Consider the following 24,288-nt stretch of genomic DNA (forward strand, 5'->3'; position numbering starts at 1 on the left):
TAAAGGAGATTGTAGGCCACTCTGAGACTCTGTCCTTGAAAGGGCAGCTGCTGGGAGAGCCCTCTCCAGCCCCACCCACCTCACAGGGCGTCTGTTGTGGGGGAGGGAGGGAAAGGAGATTGTAGGCCACTCTGAGCCTCTGTCCTTGAAAGGGCAGCTGCTGGGAGAGCCCTCTCCAGCCCCACCCACCTCACAGGGTGTCTGCTGTGGGGGAGGAAGGGAAAGGAGATTGTAGGCCGCTCTGAGCCTCTGTCCTTGAAAGGGCAGCTGCTGTGAGAGCCCTCTCAGCCCCACCCACCTCACAGGGTGTCTGTTGTGGGGGAGGGAGGGAAAGGAGATTGTAGGCCACTCTGAGCCTCTGTCCTTGAAAGGGCAGCTGCTGGGAGAGCCCTCTCAGCCCCACCCATCTCACAGGGTGTCTGTTGTGGGGGAGGAAGGTAAAGAAGATTGTGAGCCGCTCTGAGACTCTTTGGAGTGGAGGGCGGGATATAAATCCAATATCTTCTTCTTCTACTGAACCAAGCCTCTCTTCCTTCTATTGGCTGAGGCTCCCCCCCAGTCCCCTGGGAGAAATACAAAGAACGCACCTTTAAGACCAACAAGTGCTAATGTTTTATATATATATATAAATAGTGTTTGTCTGTATACTTTATAAAGCTTATATCTCTGCTACCTAATCTTAAATAGGTACACACATGGCCCAGCCTGACATAGCTCAGCCCAACCCAACATGGCCCTGCCCAACAAGGTCTCATTTATGTCAGATCCGGCCCTCATAACAAATCAGTTTGACACCCCTGCCTTAACCACTGCAGATATCTCCTGCACACAGTGGGCACATTAGGCAATAACTCTGTCCAAAGAGCCAGCAGAGGGGGTGTTGTGTCTGGCGTTTGTCCCGGAAAGTACAGCACAGCACACCTGTGGGCGGTGCCTGGAAGGGATGAACGCAGCCGGCCTATGACGATCAGTGGCGGGAAGTTTGACTGGCCAGGATTGGACCTGACCAGGAAGAAGGTTGTTCCGGGAGATGTATATAACAGGGGACCAGGCTCTGCCATGTTGTCTTTGTGATGTACTTGCTAATAAAGCACGTTGCCATCTGAACGTCTCCGACTTCAGTACATTACAGAGGGAAAGGCAAAGGGACATGAAGCCATTCCAAGACAGGGCAGAGGAGCTGCCTGGACGAACAGCAGCAGGGGGAGGCTGTGAACTGCTATGAGAACAGCCCATGGGGAGGAAGCACCAACCAAAAAGGCATGGCGGATGCGGTGGCCAATCAGCTTCTATGATTGCTCCCCATTGGTCACTCCTGGGACAGAGAGACAGGCAGACAAGTGGGTAGATGAGCTATCCCAGAAGTCCTGGATATGATCTGCTAATGATCTCTCAGTCCCTTTGCCTTGGAAGGGCAGATGAGGGGCCACCCGGAGGCAACTGGCTCCAGTTTGGTGTAGTGGTTAAGTGTGCAGACTCTTATCTGGGAGAACTGGGTAAGGGTTTGATTCCCCACTCCTCCACTTGCACCTGCTGGAATGGCCTTGGGTGAGCCATAGCTCTGGCAGAGGTTGTCCTTGAAAGGGCAGCTGCTGAGAGAGCCCTCTCAGCTCCACCCACCTCACAGGGTGTCTGTTGTGGGGGGGAGGGGGGGAAGATATAGGAGGTTGTAAACCACTCTGAGTCTCTGATTCAGAGAGAAGGGCGGGATATAAATCTGCAATTCTTCTTCTTCCGCCTTCTTTTCTCCAGGGGTGCGTTTTCTTAGAAGCTTAGCAGACCCTTACGTTTTAAAATTATTTAATGCCAACTCCCCACCAAAACACGCACACGGATAGCAGCATTTCTCTCTTCCAGAACTGAAAAGCTCATCTCCCCCCAACCCTGACTTACTTGTGAGTAAACCTTCCCAGGATCCGACTGCAAAGCCTTTGCCTGCTGTTGCACGCTTGAAGCCCACCCTGTTCTCTTTGGCGAGTCAATGGCATCCCCGGAAATCAGCCTCTCCTGTTTTACTGTCCTCGTCCTTCCTCGGCCTCTCTAGCAAGCAGCTCTCTTGTTTAACCCCTTCAGTGCTGCAGACAAAGGAAAAGAGCTTCTTGTCCTTCCTATGAGGAACAATGCTCAGATCCAGACAAATCGGACAGGACTTCGGCCAGGCAGCCTTCAGAAGTGCCCGATGGAACGTTGGCTCCAGATGTTTTTTTGCCTACAACTCCCTTCAACCCCAGCCAGCATGGCCAGTGGCTGGGGCTGATGGGAGTTGTAGGCAAAAACATCTGGAGGGCCAACGTTCCCTACCACCACCACCACCCCACCACCCGCACAGGGTTGCGTTCCTGGGGAATCCCGGCTGTTCTTCAGTCTGTGGAAATGCCACGGTTGGGAAGAAGAAAATAGATTCAGGCAAACCCTGACCAGGCAAACTCACACTAAGCAATCCGAAGCAGGTCTGAACCGAACTCTTCTCAGCCTATTCAATGCGGCTTCCTCCCAGGAAAGTGGTTTTAGGATTGCATTGGAAATTTGTGTGCCTGTTGCACGTTCCCTGCTTCTCAAAATAAAGTGCCAGCTAGATCTGTCCCTGTCACTTCCTTCAGACTCTTGTGGTCCTTCCCTATCAATAGGGGAGCCATCTCTGCCTTGGGGAATTCCTGGACATTTAAGAGCAGAAGAAGGACCCTGCTGGATCTGACCAGCGGTCCATCTAGTCCAGCCTCCTGTCTCACAGAGCAGCCAACCAGTTCCTCTGGAGCAGGGGTGTCAAACTCATGAGGGCGGGATCATCTGACCACAGGGATATTGGTTTTTTAAATCTCATTACATTGGGATTGGGAGGGGTTGCAAATGCAGTAGAAGACAGAAACAGGATACAGGATGACCTTGACAGGCTGGAAAACTGGGCTAAAATCAATAAAATGAATTTTAACAGGGATAAATGTAAAGTTCTGCATTTAGGTAGGAAAAATCCAATGCATGGTTATAGGATGGGGGAGACTTGTCTTAGCAGTAGTATGTGCGAAAAGGATCTAGGGGTCTTAGTGGATCATACGCTAAACATGAGTCAACAGTGTGATGCGGTGGCTAAAAAGGCAAATGCAGCTTTGGGATGTATCAACAGAAGTAGAGTATCCAGATCACATGATGTGATGTTATCGCTTTATTCTGCTCTGGTAAGACCTCACCTGGAGTCTTGTGTTCAGTTTTGGGCACACATTTTAAGAAGGATATAGACAAACTGGATCAGGTCCAGAGGAGGGCAACAAAGATGGTGAGGGGTCTGGAGACCAAGTCCTATGAGGAAAGGTTGAAGGAGCTGGGGATGTTCAGCCTGGAGAGGAGGTGGCTGAGAGGTGATATGATCACCATCTTCAAGTACTTGAAGGGCTGTCATATAGAGGATGGTGTGGAATTGTTTTCTGTCGCCCCAGAAGATAGGACCAGAACCAATGGGTTGAAATTAAATCAAAAGAGTTTCTGGCTCAACATTAGGAAGAACTTCCTTACCATTAGAGCGGTTCCTCAGTGGAACAGGCTTCCTCGGGAGGTGGTAGGCTCTCCTTCCATGGAAGTTTTTGAACAGAGGCTAGATGGCCATCTGACAGCAATGAAGATCCTGTGAATTTAGCAGGGAGCTGTTTGTGAGTTTCCTGCATTGTGCAGGGGGTTGGACTAGATGATCCTGGAGGTCCCTTCCAACTTTATGATTCTATGATTGTGCAAATCAAAGGGATGTTGAAGGAACAGTTTAATCACTTAGAAGAGAGGAGGACTTCAGTGGGGGAGAACTATGGCTTACCATACACACACACACACACACACACACACAGCTTTGTGTTCTGGGTATCCTTCTCCTTCCATTCTCAAACTCTTTAGAGCAAGCTCATTTGTTATGAGGGCCGGATCTGACATAAATGAGACCTTGTTGGGCCAGGCCATATTGGGCCGGGCCATGTGTGTTTCTATTTAAGATTATGTTGCAGAGATATAAACTTTATAAAGGACACCGACAAACCTAAAAATAAAACATACTTAAAGCATTAGCACTCGTTCTTAAAGGTGCTTTCTTTGTATTTCTCCCATGGGATCCTGAGAACTGGGCAAAGGAAGCTCTGGCTCTTTCCTCCCTTCCCCAGGGGAAGAGAGGCTTGCCTCAAGAGCTCTGTCGTGCGATTGAGAGAGCCTGGCAAAGCGAGCTCTGCCTCCCCCCACTCCTTCCTCCCCAAGGGAGAAGCCTCAGCCAATGGAGAGAATAGAGGTTTTGCTCTGTAGCTCCTGTGCAATTGAGCAAGCCTTGCAAAGCAAGCTGTGATGCAGAAGGAAGCAAGAGAGAGGGAGAAGGAAGCAGATGACAGCCGGTTGCTTGGGGGCCTGATAGGAGCCCTCTGGGGGCCTGGTTCAGCCCCCTGGGCCGCATGTTTGACACCCCTGCTTTAGAGCAACTGGGATTCCTCCCGCCCAACGCACACACTGATTTGGTGCCCTACTGAGAGAAACTGGACCCTAAAGCTTATAAATTATGCCTCAGTTGAAGTTGGGTGCAAAGGTGACCTTGGTCTACCCCATTTCTTAAGGGCGATACCTCATTTCCTCCAAAACTGAAGGCCCAGATAGGGGAAGACCCAATTCTTACATGATATGACTTGCATTTGCTCTCCCACAACACACACCCTTCACTGGCACCTGGCCTCCGCTCCCATCCAGAGCTCTCCAGGGAAAACTCTCACTCTGTGCTTCGTCCCTAAGACGAGGAGCCTGCAATGAAATCCACTAGCCCCACTCCCTCAGCCCCACCAATCTCACCATCTCCACACACACACCACTTTTGAAAAAGTGTATCTGAGGGGACATCATCAATAGTGAGAGGCAGGTCTCTCCCAGCCATTTTGAGCCTCCTGCCATTTCAGGCCTCCTCGTTAGAAAAGAACCATTGGTCAATTCAGGATGCAGGTTGGTCAGATTTAGGAGCAGATATTTCAAGGAAAAGGAAAGGAAAGGTCCCCTGCACAAGCATCAATCGTTTCCGACTCTGGGGTGACGTTGCTTTTACGACGTTTTCACGGCAGACTTTTTACGGGGTGGTTTGCCATTGCCTTCCCCAGTCATCTACACTTTCCCCCCAGCAAGCTGGGCATTCATTTTACCGACCTCAGAAGAATGGAAGGCTGAGTCAACCTCAAGCCGGCTACCTGAAAACCCAGCTTCCACTGGGGATCAAACTCAGGTCGTGAGCAGAGCTTTGGACTGCAGTACTGCAGCTTTAACACTTTAACAAAGGCTATCCCAAAAAGGCAAAAAGAAGGGACACAGGGCTTAGCCTAGTTTCTTTTTCGCTCATGCAGCCTGTGGGTGGGGGTTCAGAGGAGGAGGGGATCTAACTTCTTCCTAAATCTCTCTGGGACAATCTGGTGGCATATGGGGAAGACAACTGGGACTGGGGAATTCACATCTCACAAATGTCTACTGCCAACTTCGAGGATAGCAGCCCTTTTCCACAATACTGGATTTAGTTGGGGAGCTTGACCCCTTTGAGCTTACTGAGTTGTTGAGCTGGTGGGGGACACCATCTGTTCCTTTCGACTCATATTCATCTCACTGTCAGAACTTTTTGGGCTTCAAAGAAGTGAGACCCAGAAAAGATCTGACGAGGCTGGACTGGAGAGGGAATAGGTTCAGAAATGCCTCTCGGGAACTCCTTGGCAAATAAAAATATTTGTAAATTGAGGATGCAGACGATTCATACTGTGCTTACGCCAGTACCACAGAGACTGTGGAGATCTGCTATCTTGGCTTTTTCTTGACAGTATTTGGAAAACAGAAATGTTTCTGCTTGTTTTGCAGATTTCAGAAAGAGCTACCTACTGAAGTAGGTCAACCACTAAAAAGGCCCTCTTTTGTATAACTACTTTTGGAGTATTTCTGAGCTGCCAACACCTGGGCATTAAAGAAGAGCCTCATCAGAACCAGCTGTAGGAAAGGTTCACCTCTGTGTGGATTATCTGGGAAACAGGAAGGCTGGGTCTCTGCCTCAAACTCTTGCTATACGGTATTTATGAGGTTCCTCCCCTGTGCTGATTCCTTGATGATTAAGGAGACATGGGCTGGTCTTTAATCATCTTCCACCCTCAGAACTCCTCCTTTCTTTCTTCCCTATGAGATTTTTATTATTTATTTATTTAAGATTTATATCCCGCCCTTCCCACAAGTGGCTCAGATCTATTTGAGTTCTTTTCTCAGTCCGACTATTTCTATTTGTGACAGAAGAGGCCTGCTCGACTTGCAGATCCTGTTCTGCCTACTCCCTCTTTGACATGGCCGACTCCTGAAGGGAGCTGTACCTCTTCTTTACCCTTACGGTACTCACTGCCACCCCCCTGCTCATTTTAGGAGCTCCCATGAGAGGAAGAGCACTCACAGTTTCTACACCTTCTTCTGAGGTTTGGCTTCAAGCAATGTTCCCTCTAAGCCGCAGAGTCTTGTGAGCAAAAATTCTGCTTTGCGAGCTACTGGCATTAAAGTGGTGAGCTACCGTATAAATTAGTGTGCACTGGGGTCATCCTTCCTGAGCTAAGACAAAAATGTGTGAGCTGAAGGCTAAAAATCTGTGAGCCAGCTCACTCAAACTCAGCATAGAGTGGTATCTTGCTACCAAGTTCCTGGTTGCCATTGGGATCAAATGCTGTTTGGGGCTCCCCTGGAGAGATGGCTTCCCTCCTCCCTGGGAGTCCCTCTTGCAAAATAATGTATCCAAAGGGGCTGGGCAAACAATGTGGTACAGAGAACCATTACTTTAATCAAAAGGTTATAATATTTATTCAAAAGGAAACATTTACAAGCATACATTTAGCAAAGCACCAGACCAGCAAACAGAAGAACAAATGAAATTTGGTTAGAAATGCATCCTTCTTTCCCTGGTTCCTACACATGCCCTACCTAGATATTACAAGAATTAGAGCAGGCATTAAAAGCTTACAAAGTGGCAAGATTGCTCCCTTGTTGGTCCGTTTTACCTGGACGCCTGCACGGTCTGACAGAAAACAGCTGCCGCTGGGGACAGCTCTACACAGATGTCTCTTTCTCTACATGAAGCTGCATTCTTCCTCAGCATTTAAAAACCCTGCTTCCTTCCCAGGAAAAACATTACCTTTGCCCCAGTGCATTGCTCGGAAATACCCCAAAGCCTGCCTGGGAACTTTCTATTCACTTCCTACCTCTCTAGGTAGTTACTTCGAAATCGGTAGTCTCTTCAGAGAGTGGAGAAAAAGGAGAGGGAAGGGCCAGTTGTGTGGCAAAGCAGGCAGCTCTCGGCACACCTGGAATGCAGCTGGGTTGCTGTTCTCCCTTCCCTTCTTTGCCTACAAAGAGAAAACTGAGCCATTTTGGAAACCTGAGTTACAGCACCCATGGGGCAGGGGGAAAGCATTTCAGTTCCTCCAGGTTAGCGTAAGGGTTCTGGGCAGATGCAAGGACTTCACAAGTGTTTACATGGTTTCAACCCTTTCTATGGTCTGTGGTTGTCTTGTGGTGTGACTTGTGGTTTTCACAAGTTAAGCAGTTATGTGGTTTCTCCTGATGTGGGTTCTCTGATGTCGTTGAAGGTGGCCAGGTTGACAAAATCCCTTCATATACTCTGAGCATTCAGAAGGATTCTCCCCATGTGAGTTCACAGGTGTTTTTGAAGATCACAGCTTTGATGAATGAATCTCTTTTCACACTCTGAGCAATCAAAAGAGTTTTTCTTGGTGTGAATTCCTAGACGCTGTTGAAGAACAACACTCCAGCTGAATGTCTTTCCATACTCTGAGCGTTCAAAAGATTGTCCTCTGTGCGATTTTCTTGGTGTTGTTGAAGATTGCCACTCTGATGAATCTCTTTCCACAGTCTAAACACTCAAAAGGTTTCTCCCTGTGTGGGTCCTTTGATGTTGTTGAAGATTGCCACTCTGACTGAATCTCTTTCCACACTCAGAGCATTCAAAAGGTCTCTCCCCTGTGTGGGTTCTTAAATGCTGCTGCAGATGGCTACTCCGCCTGAATCTTATCCCACACTCAGAGCATTCAAAAGGTTTCTCCCTTGTGTGGGTTCTTTGGTGCACAAGGAGATTGCCAGTCTGACTGAATCTTTTCCCACACTCTGAGCACTCAAAAGGTTTCTCCCCCCTGTGTATTCTTTGATGCTGTTGAAAACCGCTACTCCACTTGAATCTCTTCCCACACTCTGGACATTCAAATAGTTTCTCTCCAGTGTGTGTTGATAGATGCATTTCAAGGTCGTAACTCTGACTGTATTTTTTCCTACACACGGAGCATTCAAAAGGGTTCTCCTTTGTGTGGGTTCTTAGATGCCGCTGAAGGTCACTATTTTGAATGAATCTGTTTCCACACTGCGAGCAATCAAAAGGTTTTTCCCCTGTGTGGGTTCTTAGATGCCGCTGCAGATGGCTACTCCGCTTGAATCTTATCCCACACTCTGAGCATTCAAAAGGTTTCTCCCCTGTGTGGGTTCTTTGGTGCATAAGAAGATGGCCAATCTGCCTGAATCTTCTTCCACACTCTGAGCACTCAAAAGGTTTCTCACCCCTGTGTATTCGTTGATGCTGCTGAAGACTGCTACTGCACTTGAATCTCTTTCCACACTCTGGACACTCAAATAGTTTCTCTACAGTGTGTGTTGATAGATGCATTTGGAGGTTGTAACTCCGACTGAATTTCTTTCCACACACGGAGCATTCAAAAGGGTTCTCCATTGTGTGGGTTCTTAGGTGCCTTTGAAGGTCACTGTTCTGAATGAATCTATTTCCACACTCTGAGCATTCAAAAGGTTTTTCTCCTGTGTGGGTGCTTAGATGCCGCTGCAGATGGCTCCTCTGCTTGAATCTTGTCCCACACTCTGAGCATTCAAAAGGTTTCTCCCCTGTGTGTATTCTTTGGTGCGCAAGAAGCTCTGATCTGTATTTAAAGTACTTTCCACAACAAAGGCATTTACACGTCTTCATTATACTGCGCCCTGGAAAGTGTGCATTAGACTTTTTTCCATCAGAGAATGCCATTCCAGTCTCTGAGCAGAAAAATGGCTTCTCTCCTGAACAAATCTTTTGGTGTTCAATAAGGTCTAATTTCTGTGAGAAACTCTTGCCACAGTCTGAGCACCTGTCATGTTTCTCTCCTGCGTCTGTCTCTTGATGTACAAGGAGCTCTGCTCTACAAAGGAAGCTCTTTTTACACTCTAAAAATTGATGAATCTCCTTTCCACTGTGCATTTGCAAATGGGTATTATATTGGGTTTTATCTGAGAAGTTCATTCCACACTCCACACACTTGTATGTTTCTTCCGTCAAGTGAATTACTTCACAAACATTCCCCCCTTGGTAAGGCATGGGATTATCTTTCTTCTCAACCATGTGGCTGCCTTTCTGCCCCTTAGGTCTGCCTTGATTCTTGAAGTTTCCTCGCACATCTTCATTCTTGACTTCATCGGACGATATATGATGCAGTTCCTCAACCTCCTCATTCCTCTGATCATTTCCGGCTGGAATAAGAAAAGAGAAATCCCATTAGGTTCTGAAAGGGCAGGGAAGGTCCCAAGGCATCTCTGGGAATGCAGTAGAAAAGGCCACATCCAGCTTTGGCTGATCTTAACTAAAGCCCCATATCTTTCCTCAGAATATCCAGTACTGAAGGACACCACAGCCCCTCCAGTCCCACCACTGACCTAAAAAGGGAGATCCCATTACATGTAGGAAAGGAATGATGGCCAATGTTCAATTTAAGCTGCAGAGTCTTGTGAGCAAAAATTCTACTTTGTGAGCTACTGGTATTAAAGTTGTGAGCTACTGCATCAATTATTGTGCTCTGGGGACATTTTTCCTGAGCTGAGACAAACATATGGAGCTGCCTTCTACTGAATCAGACCCTGGGTCCATCAAAGTCAGTATTGTCTACTCAGACTGGCAGCAGCTCTCCAGGGTCTCAAGCTGAGGTTTTTCATGCCTATTTGCCTGGACCCTTTTTAGTTGGAGATGTTGGGAGACTGAACCTGGGACCTTCTGCTTACCAAGCAGATGCTCTAAAACTGAGCCACCATCCCTCCCCTAACATGTGAGCTGGAGGCTAAAAATCTGTGAACTAGCTGACGTTAACTCAGCTTAGAGGGAACACTGCTGATGGCCCTTTGGGCTCTTCCAGCTTGGCTGACCTTATTTAACTTCCCACCTTCCCCCAGAATATGCAGGATTGAAGGATACTCCAGTCCCTGAAGCCCCACCGCTAATCTTAAACCCGTATGGAGCTTCTGAGCTCCCATATTTCAGGCCCCAGAAGGCTTCTTTCCCTCCTAACCCAGCAGGCTTTATAATTCTACAGAATCAAGAGCTGGGCTCTTGATTAGTTCCAGTACAACAGAATTAATTCGTATTTTGAAAGCCACAGCCCGGCTAGTCATAGCCTCACACTGGGTAGAGAAACATGTACCCACATTAGAAGCCTGGTATCAAAGGCTGTGGGAAATGTTCATATTATTCAAAACCGCTTATAATTCATACGATATATCTTACGAGCAATATGAAAGACATGTAGTGTCTGTTTGGTACCCCTTGCTTACTTTTCTTTCTGAAAATGACATCATTCCACAGAATCAGTATTATAGAAAGTTGATTTATTTTTGATAGTCCTCTAGCTTATGTATATTATGCAACCGATTGTTAAACATTGGTTAGTTTTATGAAACATGCAATGAAGGTCAGACTTTGAAGGACTGTACTAGATTAGATATAGTAATGTATCTATTTATGTTTCCATTGGTTTTCTGTTTGATTTTTAAATGTAATTAAAGGATGAATACGGCAAAAAAAAAGAGCTGGGCAAAAAGAAAAGCAGAACCTCTGTATTCCTATTCCTTGCCCCTTCCTTTGACATATGAACATTTGAAGCTGCCTTATACTGAATCAGACCCTTGGTCCATCAAAGTCAGTATTGTCTACTCAGACTGGCAGCGGCTCTCCAGGGTCTCAAGCTGAGGTTTTTCACGCCTATTTGCCTGGACCCTTTTTAGTTGGAGATGCCGGGGATTGAACCTGGGACCTTCTGGTTACCAAGCAGATGCTCTACCAGTGAGCCACCGTCCCTCCCCTAAAGAACATATGAAGCTGCCTTCTACTGAATCAGCCCCCCCCCCAGGTCCATCAAAGTCAGTATTGTCTACTCAGACTGGCAGCGGCTCTCCAGGGTCTCAAGCTGAGGTTTTTCATGCCTATTTGCCTGGACCCTTTTTAGTTGGAGATGCCGGGGATTGAACCTGGGACCTTCTGCTTACCAAGCAGATGCTCTACCACTGAGCCACCATCCCTCTCAAACATCTGACGGTTATTCTATATGGCTCTTTTAAGAAAGTTTGGCTCCCCTGGTCTGTTGCCATCTGGTGTTTGGCGGTCTTCCAAATCCAGTCATGGAGCTCATTTCATGACATAACTATGAAATGTACCCATTCGCAGTCAGCTTGTTTGAGAAGGAAATATCACCTTGTGAAGCAAAGCACCTTGATTACCTTCCAAGGGTTAATGTGAATATTAGGCCTTGTAAGTGTCCATAATTGGACCTCCCTGCATACACCATCCTTATCTCTTTCAAGGCCGGATTCAAGAATGGGCCAGTTGGCACCTGTGTTCAGTTTTGTAACAAGATGAGAGGAGGGAGGCAAGAGCGAAGCCAAAATCTTCTAGAGGATTCATGAAATGAGCTCCATGACTGGATTTGGAAGACCACCAAACACCAGATGGCAACAGACCAGGGGAGCCAAACTTTCTTAAAAGAGCCGCATAGAATAAAAATGCCAGATGTTGGAGAGCCACAAGACAGGAACATCAGATGTTTGAGAACTGCAAGACGGATGGAAGGAGCTTCTCGACCTTCAGCTATTCAGTCTGTCACTGCCACCCAACTCCTCGAGAGACCCAAGAGCAGACAAGTTGTGGAGCACATGTGAAAATGATTTGTGTTCAATATTTTGATCTCTGCACCATCCCAACGGCAGCAATTTGCACCTTTGACACTTAGGAAAGATCCTTACCCAGAGAGGCCACGCTCCAATAGTTCTCCAGCATCACCTCCCTGTAGAGGGCTCTCTGGTCCTGATCCAGCAGGGCCCACTCGGCCTCCGTGAAATACACGGCCACCTCCTCGAAGGAAAAGGGACACTGAAAGAGAAAGCAGGTTCCCTCGTCAGAGATAATGCCAGGCAGAGAATGCACACTGGGAAGGATAATTCCAGGTATATGCGGGATGGAGAGCTTGGCAGGTGTAAAGGGAGTGGGGTTCAGAGCGTCACTCGTCCAAGCACCTTAGCAGCAAGTGTAGCAACAAAATCCCTACTGAGAAGGAAGGGGGGACCCAGAAGAAGAAGAAGAAGATATTGGATTTATATCCCGCCCTCCACACTGAAGAGTCTCAGAGTAGCTCACAATCTCCTTTCACTTCCTCCCCCACAACAGACGCCCTGTGAGGTGGGTGGGGCTGAGAGGGCTCTCACAGCAGCTGCCCTTTCAAGGACAGAGGCTCAGAGCTGCCAACAATCTCCTTTACCTTCCTCCCCCACAACAGACACCCTGTGAGGTGGATGGGGCTGAGAGGGCTCTCACAGCAGCTGCCCTTTCAAGGACAGAGGCTCAGAGCAGCTCACAATCTCTTTTATCTTCTTCCCCCACAACAGGCACCCTGTGAAGTGGGTGGGGCTGAGAGGGCTCTCACAGCAGCTGCCCTTTCAAGGACAGAGGCTCAGAGCGGCCTACAATCTCCTTTATCTTCCTCCCCCACAACAGACACCCTGTGAGGTGGGTGGGGCTGGAGAGGGCTCTCACAGCAGCTGCCCTTTCAAGGACAGAGGCTCAGAGCAGCCTACAAGCTCCTTTCCCTTCCTCCCCCACAACAGACACCCTGTGAGGTGGGTGGGGCTGGAGAGGGCTCTCACAGCAGCTGCCCTTTCAAGGACAACCTCTGCCAGAGCGATGGCTGACCCAAGGCCATTCCGGCAGGTGCAAGTGGAGGAGTGGGGAATCAAACCCGGTTCTCCCAGATAAGAGTCCGCACACTTAACCACTACACCAAACTGGCTCTCTCCCAGGCCATCCTCCCTCTCATCTCCCCTACCTGGACCAGTGGTGCAGCAGCTGCTTCCACATCTGTGCAAAGAAGACGGCTTGAGAGCATCTGTGCACCATCTGCAAGGGAGACAAAGGAGGAAGGAAGACGGTTAGATGTGCCTTTTCATTCACTTGCTTGAATCCTGCTTCACACATACCCGTTTCCAGGGTTGTTAAACCTTGCACTAGGTACACTCAAGAAAATCTGAAATGACTTTTAGAAAACTGTGAGTGAGGCAGAAGAGAAGCACCAGGTCCTCATGAGCCTTGGGGAGTGATAAATTCTGCTGACATGTTTCAGGCTTCTTGGAGATTTGAAATGTCCCCTGTGGACTTTGGAGCTCAGAAAAACACTCCTTTGGTCTAGCATTTCAAGACCTTGAGACATACAGATAAACAGCTGTGCTTCTGGGTGTTATTATCCACAAACTTTTAAATGACACTTGCGCTGAGGTAACTTTAATGGTGGCTAGATTTCTCCAACAGGCCATGGAAATACGACAGAAAATGTGGTTCTGGAATGACCACATTTTATCTTTTAATTATTTAATTTGGCTAAACTCGACTCATATATATTTTACTTATTTTATGTATTTTAGCTCCCTATGTACTTTATAATCTAGGATTTTATATTATTTATATTGCTATTTTACTGCTAAATCTGTTTTATGCCAATAAAGGCTTGCTATTTGCTTTGCTATTTGCTTGCTTCTGGGTGATGGAAAAGATCCAAGCTCATAATTTACAATTTTTGCAATGGCTGAGAGTGAGACAGACCTACCAGATCTTCCCCCAGCCTGCCATATAAGCAGTATGACACTTTGCACTATACCAGGGATGGCCGAACTTGTTTAATGTAAGAGCCACATAGAATAAATGTCAGATGTTTGAGAGCCGCAAGACATGAAAAAATATTACACACATCTTTCTTAAAACTCTTAATACTTTCTTTGCCCGCTTGCAGGAAAGGGTGGAATATAAGTCAACTAAAATAAATAAGTCAACTAAAATAAAATAAAAATAAATAAAAATAATATATATATGTACATACTTGACAACATGACCATGCTAGAAGAAGACTTTAAAAAAAAAAAAAGCTGGTAATAACAGTCCCCATAAGTCCATAAGAACATAAGAGAAGCCATGTTGGATCAGGCCAATATATATATACACACAATATATATATACACACACACACACACACACATATATATATACACACTGTGGCTAATAGCCACTGATGGACCTCTGCTTCATATTTTTATCTAACCTCCTCTTGAAGCTGGCTATGCTTCTAGCCGCCGCCACCTCCTGTGGCAGTGAATTCCACATGTTAATCACCCTTTGGGTGAAGAAGTACTTCCCTTTATCCGTTCTAACCCGACTGCTCAGCAATTTCATTGAATGCCCACGAGTTCTTGTATTGTGAGAAAGGGAGCAAAGGACTTCTTTCTCTATCTTCTCCATCCCATGCATAATCTTGTAAACCTCTATCATGTCACCCCGCAGTCGACTTTTTGAGGTGCTGTGACCAGAATTGCACACAGTATTCCAAATGAGACCGCACCATCGATTTATACAGGGGCATTATGATACTGGCTGATTTGTTTTAAATTCCCTTCCTAATAATTCCCAGCATGGCGTTGGCCTTTTTTTATTGCAATCGCACACTGTCTTGGCATTTTCAGTGAGTTATCTACCACGACCCCAAGATCTCTCTCATGGTCAGTCTCTGCCAGTTCACAACCCATTGTATTTGTAGCTGGGATTCTTGGCCCCAATGTGCATTATTTTGCACTTGGCCACATTGAACCGCATCTGCCACGTTGACGCCCACTCACCCAGCCTCAAGAGATCCCTTTGGAGTGCCTCACAATCCTCTCTGTTTCTCACCACCCTGAACAATTTAGTGTCATCTGCAAACTTGGCCACTTCACTGCTTACTCTCAACTCCAAATCATTTATGAACAAGTTAAAGAGCATGGGACCCAGTATTGAGCCCTGCGGCACTCCACTGCTTACAATCCTCCACTGCGAAGACTGCCCATTTATACTCACTCTCTGCTTCCTATTAATTAGCCAGTTTTTGATCCACAAGAGGACCTGTCCCTTTACTCCATGACTCTCGAGCTTACTAAGGAGCCTTTGATGAGGAACTTTATCAAAAGCTTTCTGGAAGTCAAGGTAAACAATATCTATCGGGTCTCTTTTGTCCACATGTTTGTTCACCCCCTCAAAGAAATGTAACAGGTTAGTGAGGCAAGATCTTCCCTTACGGAACGCATGCTGAGTCTTCCTCAATAACTCGTGTTCATCAGTGTGCCTACTCATTCTGTCCTTGATAATGGTTTCTACCAACTTTCCGGGTATTGAAGTCAGACTGACTGGCCTGTAGTTTCCCGGATCTCCTCTGGAACCCTTTTTAAAGATGGGGGTGACATTTGCTACCTTCCAGTCCTCAGGAACAGAGGCAGATTTCAATGAAAGATTACATATTTTTGTCAGAAGATCGACAAGTTCAACTTTGATTTCTTTCAGAACTCTTGGATGTATGCCATCCAGACCCGGTGACTTATTAGTTTTTAATTTGTCTATCAGTTGTAGGACCTCCTCTCTTGTCACCTCAATCTGACTCAGGTCTTTCAACACCCCTTCCAATATAAGTGGTTCTGGAGCATGCAAACACTTCTCATCTTCCACAGTGAAGACGGAGGCAAACAATGCATTCAGCTTCTCAGCCATTTCCCTATCGTCCTTCAGTAATCCTTTGACCCCTTGGTCATCCAAGGGCCCCACTGCCTCCCTGGCTGTTTTCCTGCTTCTAATATATTTGAAGAAATTTTTATTGTTGGTCTTTATGTTTTTTGCAATATGCTCCTCATAGTCCCTTTTTGCCTGCCTGATCACAGTCTTGCATTTGATTTGCCACAGCCTGTGTTCCCTTTTATTAATCTCACTTGGACTAGCTTTCCACCGCTTAAAGGAGTCCTTCTTTTTTTTTTTAAACTTAAAATTTTTTTATTTTATAAAAAAAAGATAACAGCAGTCTTTATACAAATACAAGAGAGTGACTCAAACACAGTTGCTTATGCATACATCAGTAGAGTTGATACAGCCAAATATTTTAGGAAAAAGAAAAGAAAAAGAGAAAATAAATAAATAAATAGATGAGTAACAAATATATAATAACAAAATATAAATATATGTGCACATACATGCACATACATAATCGCATATATGTATGTAAACATGAGTCTAAATTTATACACTAATACCTATATTTATAAATATAGTCTTACCTCTAAACAGTTGCCTATGCATTCTCTAACTGACCCAGTTTGTACAAGTCAACTTTAGTAAAGAACAAAGTTAAGGTACTTTTTTGGCATTGCGTACTTCTTAGATGTGTTTTTGTTTACAAAGTCTAAAAATGGAAACCATTTCTCTACAAAATTTCCCCCTATTTTGGGGTTGTCTCCCACAATGAGTTGAGAGGCAATCTTATCTTGTATTACAAGTTCCCATACCTTCTGAAACCAGAGAGTTATTGATGGTATTTTGGTATTCTTCCAAAGTTTTGCAAGTAGTAATTTACCTGCTAATAGCAAAAGTGAAATAAGTTCTGATTTCAATTTGGAGTAGGCCGTTTTCGGCCACAAGTTAAGAAGGACAAATTCAGGGGTATGAGGAATGGCTTCCTTTACAATTGCTTCAATTTTGGTAATTAGGATGCTCCAGAATTTCTGCACCCTTTGACACAACCACCAGCAATGAAGGAAGGAGCCAGAGGTCCCACAACCTTTCCAACAAAGGGAGCTGATGTTTTTTTGTGCATGGCTTAGCATTTGTGGAGTTAGGTACCATCTCGAGATTATTTTATATTGTTGCAATTTAAAAGTAGTACATCTAGATTTACATAGAGATGATGTCCAGATTGTATGCCACTGTTCCTCAGTCAGTTGTGTTTTACAATCCTTAGCCCATGCATTTTGCTGTGATGTAGGATGCGTCCAATTTTTTTGATTTAATAAAAAATACACTTTTGCAATTACACCTCTCATTGTCGCATTTTCTTCATGTATTAATTTCTCAAAGGCATTCAACTGGCTAACGGGTTGCATCACTGGGATCACCTTGTTTAGGGTATCATGTAATTGATGGTATTCATACCAAGGGATTTCAATTTTGAATTTGGTTTCAAGCTGAGCACGTGTATATAATTTACCTTTGGCACTAATGTCTGTGATTCTAATAATTTTTTCTTTCCTCCAAATTTGGAAGTTTTCTTTGGGCATGCCCGGTGGGAACCAGGGTTGCCCCAAGAAAGACATAATTGGAGTCGATGGTTGAATCACTAAAGATCTATACTTGTCCCAGAGTTGTAATGTATAGCGTAGGAAGGGATTAGTTAATTCAGTTTTTCAAGGAGTCCTTCTTACCTTTTACAGCTTCCATTACTTTGTTTGTTAACCATGCAGGCCTTTTCTTATACCTGTTTGTGCCTTTCCTAACTTGTGGTATATATTTTATCTGGGCTTCTAGAATTGTAGTTTTAAATAGCCTCCAAGCTTCCCCAAGGGTTTTGACTGTATTTACCTTTCCTTTCCGTTTCCTCTTCACATGCCTCCTCATCTCAGAGAATTTACCCCTTTTAAAGTTAAACGTGGTTGTGCTGGTCTTTTGGGGCAACTCTCTATTTATACAAATGGTGAAATCAATAATGTTACGGTCACTGCTCCCAAGCGGTGCGATCACTTTTACATCTCTCACCAAGTCTTGGGCATCCAGGATCGCCCCACCCCTGGTAGGTTCAGAGACCATCTGCTCCATAGCACAGTCATTGAGCGCATCTAGAAACTCAATCTCTTTCTCTCGACCAGAACACATATCGACCCAATCAATCTGCGGGTAGTTAAAATCACCTATGACGACACAGTTTTTACGTCTAGCCACTATCTTTAAGCCTTCCATCATATGGAAAGGTTAGGGAATTTTTTTTCTTTTCCACTTGTGGGAGAATGAAACACTCAGCTACTATATAAACCACTGGCCACTGTTTGCATCATTATGCATCTCTCTTTGCCTTAAAACCAAGGTTAATAAATACAGCTCCTTTAATTCCAGCCCGCCTTCCAGGGACTGCCTCGGTCCTTGTGCTCTCTTTCCCCACTCTAGGTCTCCAGGTGTCCTCTGAGGTGGAGGAGAAGAGCCTGCAAACCCATCTTTCCCCCTCTCCTTCCCTACTTCACACACAGCAGAAATATTCACTTCCCTATGGGTCAGTTGACTGAGGTCCTGATGCTAAGCGTGCTTCCTTGAGAGTAAGCCTGCATTCAGTTCCTCCTCTGGGAGCCACACAATATGTACGAAATAGTCCCATGTGGGTCCCAAGTCACAGCTTGGCCACTCCTGCACTATACATTACACTGGTTCTGTACTGGACTTTGAACTGATTTCCTTGGACCAAATTAGGAAGCTAATTCTTACCAATTTGACACTAATTGATATAACTAAATTCTATGTGTTTTGAGTTCTCTTTAAAAAAAATCTCTACGGAAATGTAGATACCAGGATACTCTTGGTTATTTTCAGGTGCACAACAGAATTATCATTCAGATACGTGTAGCAGACTTGGGCAGAAGGTGATTTCAAGTGAGGCCTCCTAAACACATCTCTGCCTAAAGTAATGGATATCGATTACAAGTAAGTCATCAGGTCCAACCACAACGCAAGTATCCCCCCCCACACACACACACATGCAGATCCCATTTTCACCATGGCTAAGAGATACACCCAGATCTGTCTACCTCTCCTTTTTTTTAGCTGCCTGGAGTCCCTCTAACAGAAAGGAGGTGAGATATGAATATTTTAATTCAAGAGGAGACAAAGGAGGAGGAGAAGGCAGAGGAGATTATTGGATTTATACCCCACCCTTCACTTGAAGTCTCAGAGTGGTTTACAATCACTTTTCCCTTCCCCTCCCCACAAAAGACACCCTCTGAGATAGTGGGGCTCTTTTGACAACTTCTCTTGAGAGAACAGCTCAGAGAATTTGTGACTAACCTAAGGCCACACCAGCAGCTGCACGGTGATTAGTGGGGAATCAAACCCGGTTCTCCCAGATTAGAGTCTGGGCTCTTAACCATGACACCTTCCAGGAATCAATTTAAGCTCCATTAAAGCGAATGGCTATCAGTACATCCTGTGGTGTCAAGTCCCACATTCAATCCAAGTTGGTTACACAACAATTTCCCTTATCTACTCAAGATCTTCATGGTGTGCCCCAATCCCATCAAGCCATAAAACAGCCTTACCACATGAGAGGGCATCTTGGGCACCCTCCTGGGCCACAGCCCTCTGCCCTTCCTCGGATGGAGCCCCTTCTGCCTCAGGGAACGTCCCTTCCATCTTCATGGATGGCCCCCACATCTGAAAGAGCAGCAAGACGTGGAAGAGGCATAAAACAAGGCGTGGAACAGGCCCAGCAGACAGATCCTGACCCCCTCCCAGACTCTTCCTCCCTGCATCAACCAGCAGAGCTGCTTCAACCACAAGGGCAAGAATTAGGGTTAACTTTTCTTCCCAGCCTAGAGAACTCTCAAGCGGTGGAAATATCTGGCAGGGAAGACTCCAGGAAAGGTTGTTGCTTGAAATGAGCAAAGGAAATCCCCCCACCTGTTCTGCCTGCCTCTTCTCCTCTGCCTGACTCAGCAGGAAACCTTCGGCCAGGGCCACCGCCTGGGAACTGGTCTCCGGCCCACATCCTCTGACCCAGCGCTGCATTTCCTGGGGCAGGATGGCTAGATTTGACATAACTGAGACCTTGTTGGGTCGGGTCAAGTTGGCCCAGGCCATGTGCGTACCCCATTTCAGATAAAGTTGCAGAGATATAAACTTTATAAAGGACACAGGCAAACACAATTAAAGATTTAAAAAACAAACACAAAAACCCTAAAATAAAGCATATAAAAAATTTTTGGCCACTGTGTGACAGAGTGTTGGACTGGATGGGCCATTGGCCTGATCCAACATGGCTTCTCTTATGTTCTTATGCTTTAAAAATTAGCACTTGTTGGTCTTAAAGGCTTTTCTTTGTATTTCTCCCATGGGATCTAGGGAACTGAGCAAAGGAAGCTCTTTCCTTCCTTCCCCAGGGGACCAGGAGGGGGAGGAGCCTCAGCCAATAGAAGGAAGAGAGGCTTGGCTCAGTAGCTCTGCTGTGTGATTGAGAGAGCCTGGCAAAGCAAGCACTCCTCCCCCCCCCCTTTCTCCTCAAGGGAGACGCCTCAGTCAACGTAGAAAATTGAGATTTTGCTCTGTAGCTCTGCTGTGCAATTGAGCAAGCCTTGCAAAGCAAACTGAGATGCAGAAGGAAGCAAGAGAGAGGGAGAAGGAAGCAGTCGAGAGCCAGTTGCTCAAGGACCTGATAGAAGCCCATTTGGCCCCAGGGCAGCATGTTTGACATTCCTGCTTTAAATAAATATCATGTTTGTTTATAGCGGAGTCCCTCTGTGCCACATAGTTTCCCCAACCACTTGGAACGCTAGGAGTGGGTTGGAGAATCCCTAAGGTGGAGAGAAGTGGTGGAAGAGCTGGTTGCCAACTCTCCAGGGGAACCCCCAAATATCCCCATGAAGCCCCGAGCAGGGTTCCTAGTGAGTCGAGGGAGGTTAGGAGGCTGTGGCAGCGAATACCCTCAGGCAGCAGAGTGGAACGGCCCCTTCAGGTCAGCACACTGGGAAGGGATGGGCAGGACCGGAGCCAGCTAGCAGTCACAGGTAGTAACTCTGTCCAAACAGCCAGCAGAGGTGAAAAAGCTGAGGGACATCAAGGGCAGAGGGGCTGCTCGGATGAACAGGAGCAGGGGGAGGCCATGAACCGCCATGAGAACAGTCCAATTGATCACTCCTCAGACAGACAGACAGACAGACAGATAGGGTAGATGAGCTATCCCAGAAGTCCTGGATGTGATCTGCTAATGATTTCTCAGTCCCTTTGCCTTGGAAGAAGAAGAAGACTGCAGACTTATACCCCACCCTTCTCTCTGAATCAGAGCGATTTACAATCTCCTGTATCTTCTCTCCCCACAACAGGCATCCTGTGAGCAATGTTCCCTTTAAGTTGAGCAAAAATTCTACTTTGTGAGCTACTGCATAAATTATTGTGCTCTGGGGAGGTCATCCTTCCTGAGCTGAGACAAAAATGTCTGAGCTGGGAGGTAAAAATCTGTGAGCTGGCTCACGCTAACTCAGCTTGGAGGGAACACTGCCTGTGAGATGGGTGGGGCAGAGAGGGCTTGCTCAACAGCTGTCCTTTCAAGGACAACTGCTATGGGAGCTATGGCTAGCCCAAGGCCATTCCAGCAGCTGCAAGTGGAGAAGTGGGGAATGAAACCCGGTTCTCCCAGATAAGAGTCCACGCACTTCATCACCAAACTGGCTCTCTAGAAGAGCAGATGAGAAACCCGGTGGATATTGGTTCCACATTTTTTCCTGCAAGGATGGGTTTTCTTAGAAAGAGATCCTCATGACTTAAAATTATTTAATACCAACTCCTCACCAAAAACACATAGAACAGCAGCATTTCTCTCTTCCAGGAATGAAAAGCTTATTCCCCACCCTCCATGACTTACCATACTTGTGAGCAGTGTTTCTAAGTTGAGTTAGAATGAGCTAGCTCACAGATTTTCAGCCTCCAGCTCACACATTTTTGCCTTAGCTCAGGAAAAATGGCCCCAGAGCACAATAATTTATTCAGTAGCTCACAACTTTAATTCCAACCAAGTTTTATTCAGAACGTAAGCTTGCATGTGCTCTCTAAGCACGCTTCATCAGACAAGGGGATCAAGTATAGTGGGCTGAAATACATGCAGTTTGTTGATTAAGAGGGCAAACTGGCTGAGATCACATTGTGAAACAGTGAGGCTTGATCACTTGGTCTGGATAGCCATAAAAGGTAATAAAAGTTTGCCAGTTGATATTTCTGCAAATCTAGGTAAATCACAAAAGGACATCTATTTCCTAGTTGTAGTCCACCTAATTGACTTATCAACATCAATCTATACATTATAAACATAATTCTAGTCTGTCATTAGAAAACAAGAATGCATAAAATGAAAATGAGTTTAGTATATGCAATGAGATAAAGAGCCAATATCCCTTATTTGAGTATGTCAATATAAAACATTATTCTGATACACTATTATAAAATATCCCAGGACTGAACAGGGATATTGGGTTTTTAAAATCTCATTACATATGCTAAACCCACTTTCAGTGAGTATAGCTATACAACCACAGTATCCCAATGTATTTCTCTTTTATAATAGTGTATCAGAATAATGTTTTATATTGACATTCTCAAATAAGGGATATTTGCTATTTAACTCATTGCATATACTTAACCCATTTTCATCTTATGTATTCTTGTATGTTTTCTAATGGCAGACTAGAATGATGTTTATAATGTATAGATTGATGTTGATAAGTAAATTAGGTGGGCTACAACTAGGAAATACATGTCCTTTTATGATTTACTTAGATTTGCAGAAACACCAACTGGCAAGAAACTTTATTACCTTTTACGGCTATCCAGACCAAATGGCCAAGCCACTATTTCACTATGTGATCCCAGCCAGTTTGCCCTCTTAATCAACAAACTGCATGTATTTCAGCCCACAATACCTGATCCCCTCGTCTGATGAAGCGTGTTCAGAGAGCACACGAAAGCTTACGTTCTGAATAAAACTTGGTTGGTCTTAAAGGTACCACTTGACTCCTGCTTTGTTCAACTGCTTCAGACCAACACGGCTGCCCACTTGAACCAACTTTAATACTAGCAGCTCACAAAGTAGAATTTTTGCTCACAAGACTCTGCAGCTTAGAGGGAACATTGCTTGTGATTAAACCTTCCCAGGATCCGGCTGCAAGGCCTTTGCCTGCTGTTGCATACCTGAAGCCCTCCCTGTTCTCTCTCGCGCGATTCAATGGCGGACACACATACCCTCCCCCCCCCCAGGGAAAAAGAGTCTCTCCTGTTTTCCTCTTCCTCCACGGCCTCTCTAGCAGCCAGCTCTGTTGTTTAACCCCTTCAGTGCTGCAGACAAAGGAAACTGGAGGAACGGTGCCTAGACCCTGGCAAATTGCGCTGGACTTCAGCCAGTCTGCCGTCAGAAGTGCCCTTTGCAACTCAGCGGGATTGCCCCGGAGTCACTCCGCACAGGGCTGCGCTCCTGGGGGATCCCAGGCGGTTCAGGAAGAAGGAAGAACATTAATTAACCCAAACGCCTACGAAGCCATTCTCATGCCTTCTTCTGCAGTGCCAAAAGGGTTAAAAGGAGCGAGCGCTTTCCTAGAGGGGCCCAGCAAGAAATGGGGGGGGGGGGGGGGGGGGAGATGGAAGGTAAGGGGCTTTGCTATTTGAATTGCTGATGATAATAGGGAGAACTTCAGGTAGGGTCGCCAAGTCCAATGCAAGAATTATCTGGGGACTTTGGGGGTGGAGCTAGGAGACATTGGGGGTGGAGCCAGAAGCAAGGGTGTGACAAGCAGAATTGAACTCCAAAGGGCGTTCTGGCCATCAAGTTAAAAGGGACTGCACACCTTTTAAATGCCTTCCCTCCATTGGAAATAATGAAGGATAGGGGCACCTTTTTTGGGGGGTCTCATATAATTGGGCCCCGTGGTCCAATCTTTTTGAAACTTGGATGATATTTTGGGGAGAGGCACCGGATGCTATACTGAAAATTTGGTGCCTCTCTCTGCCTCAAAACACACACCCCCCCCAGAGTCACGGATCAATTCTCCATTATTTCCTATAGGAATTGGTCTCTATAGGAATAATGGAGTGCCCAGCAGACATTTCCCTCTCCTCCCCCCCCCTTTTCCGATGACCCTGAAGCGTGTGGGGGGAGGGCCTCCAAACCGGGGGATCCCCTGCCCCCACCTGGGGATTGTGCATCACGACAAAAGCCACATGGACAAAAGATTGGGAAAGAAGCAATAGCTCCGTGCATAGAAACCTCTTGTAATACAAATTGTTCTCAATAACATCTAATAAAGATTTTTTTTACACTTGTAGAAAATTGATTTCTTTATTCAGGCTTTCATAAAAGTTCATAGATATTCCAGATTTGCACAGTGTACACAGGAAGTATT

General features: G+C 45.9%; 1 protein-coding gene across 1 annotated transcript; it reads right to left on the reverse strand.

The window, feature by feature from the left end:
- Positions 1-6,789: 6,789 nt before the first annotated feature.
- Positions 6,790-23,136, reverse strand: LOC132571084 (gastrula zinc finger protein XlCGF57.1-like). Its single transcript, XM_060237756.1, has 5 exons — positions 23,084-23,136; positions 19,447-19,561; positions 13,140-13,210; positions 12,064-12,190; positions 6,790-9,528 (listed from the first exon to the last, which is right to left on the reverse strand). Exons 2-5 carry the CDS (start codon positions 19,559-19,561, stop codon positions 7,883-7,885), a joined length of 1,959 nt encoding a protein of 652 aa, XP_060093739.1. The 5' UTR covers positions 23,084-23,136; the 3' UTR covers positions 6,790-7,882.
- Positions 23,137-24,288: the final 1,152 nt, after the last annotated feature.

The sequence above is a fragment of the Heteronotia binoei genome, chromosome 5 (assembly GCF_032191835.1).
Source record: "Heteronotia binoei isolate CCM8104 ecotype False Entrance Well chromosome 5, APGP_CSIRO_Hbin_v1, whole genome shotgun sequence".
Taxonomy (NCBI): domain Eukaryota; kingdom Metazoa; phylum Chordata; class Lepidosauria; order Squamata; family Gekkonidae; genus Heteronotia; species Heteronotia binoei.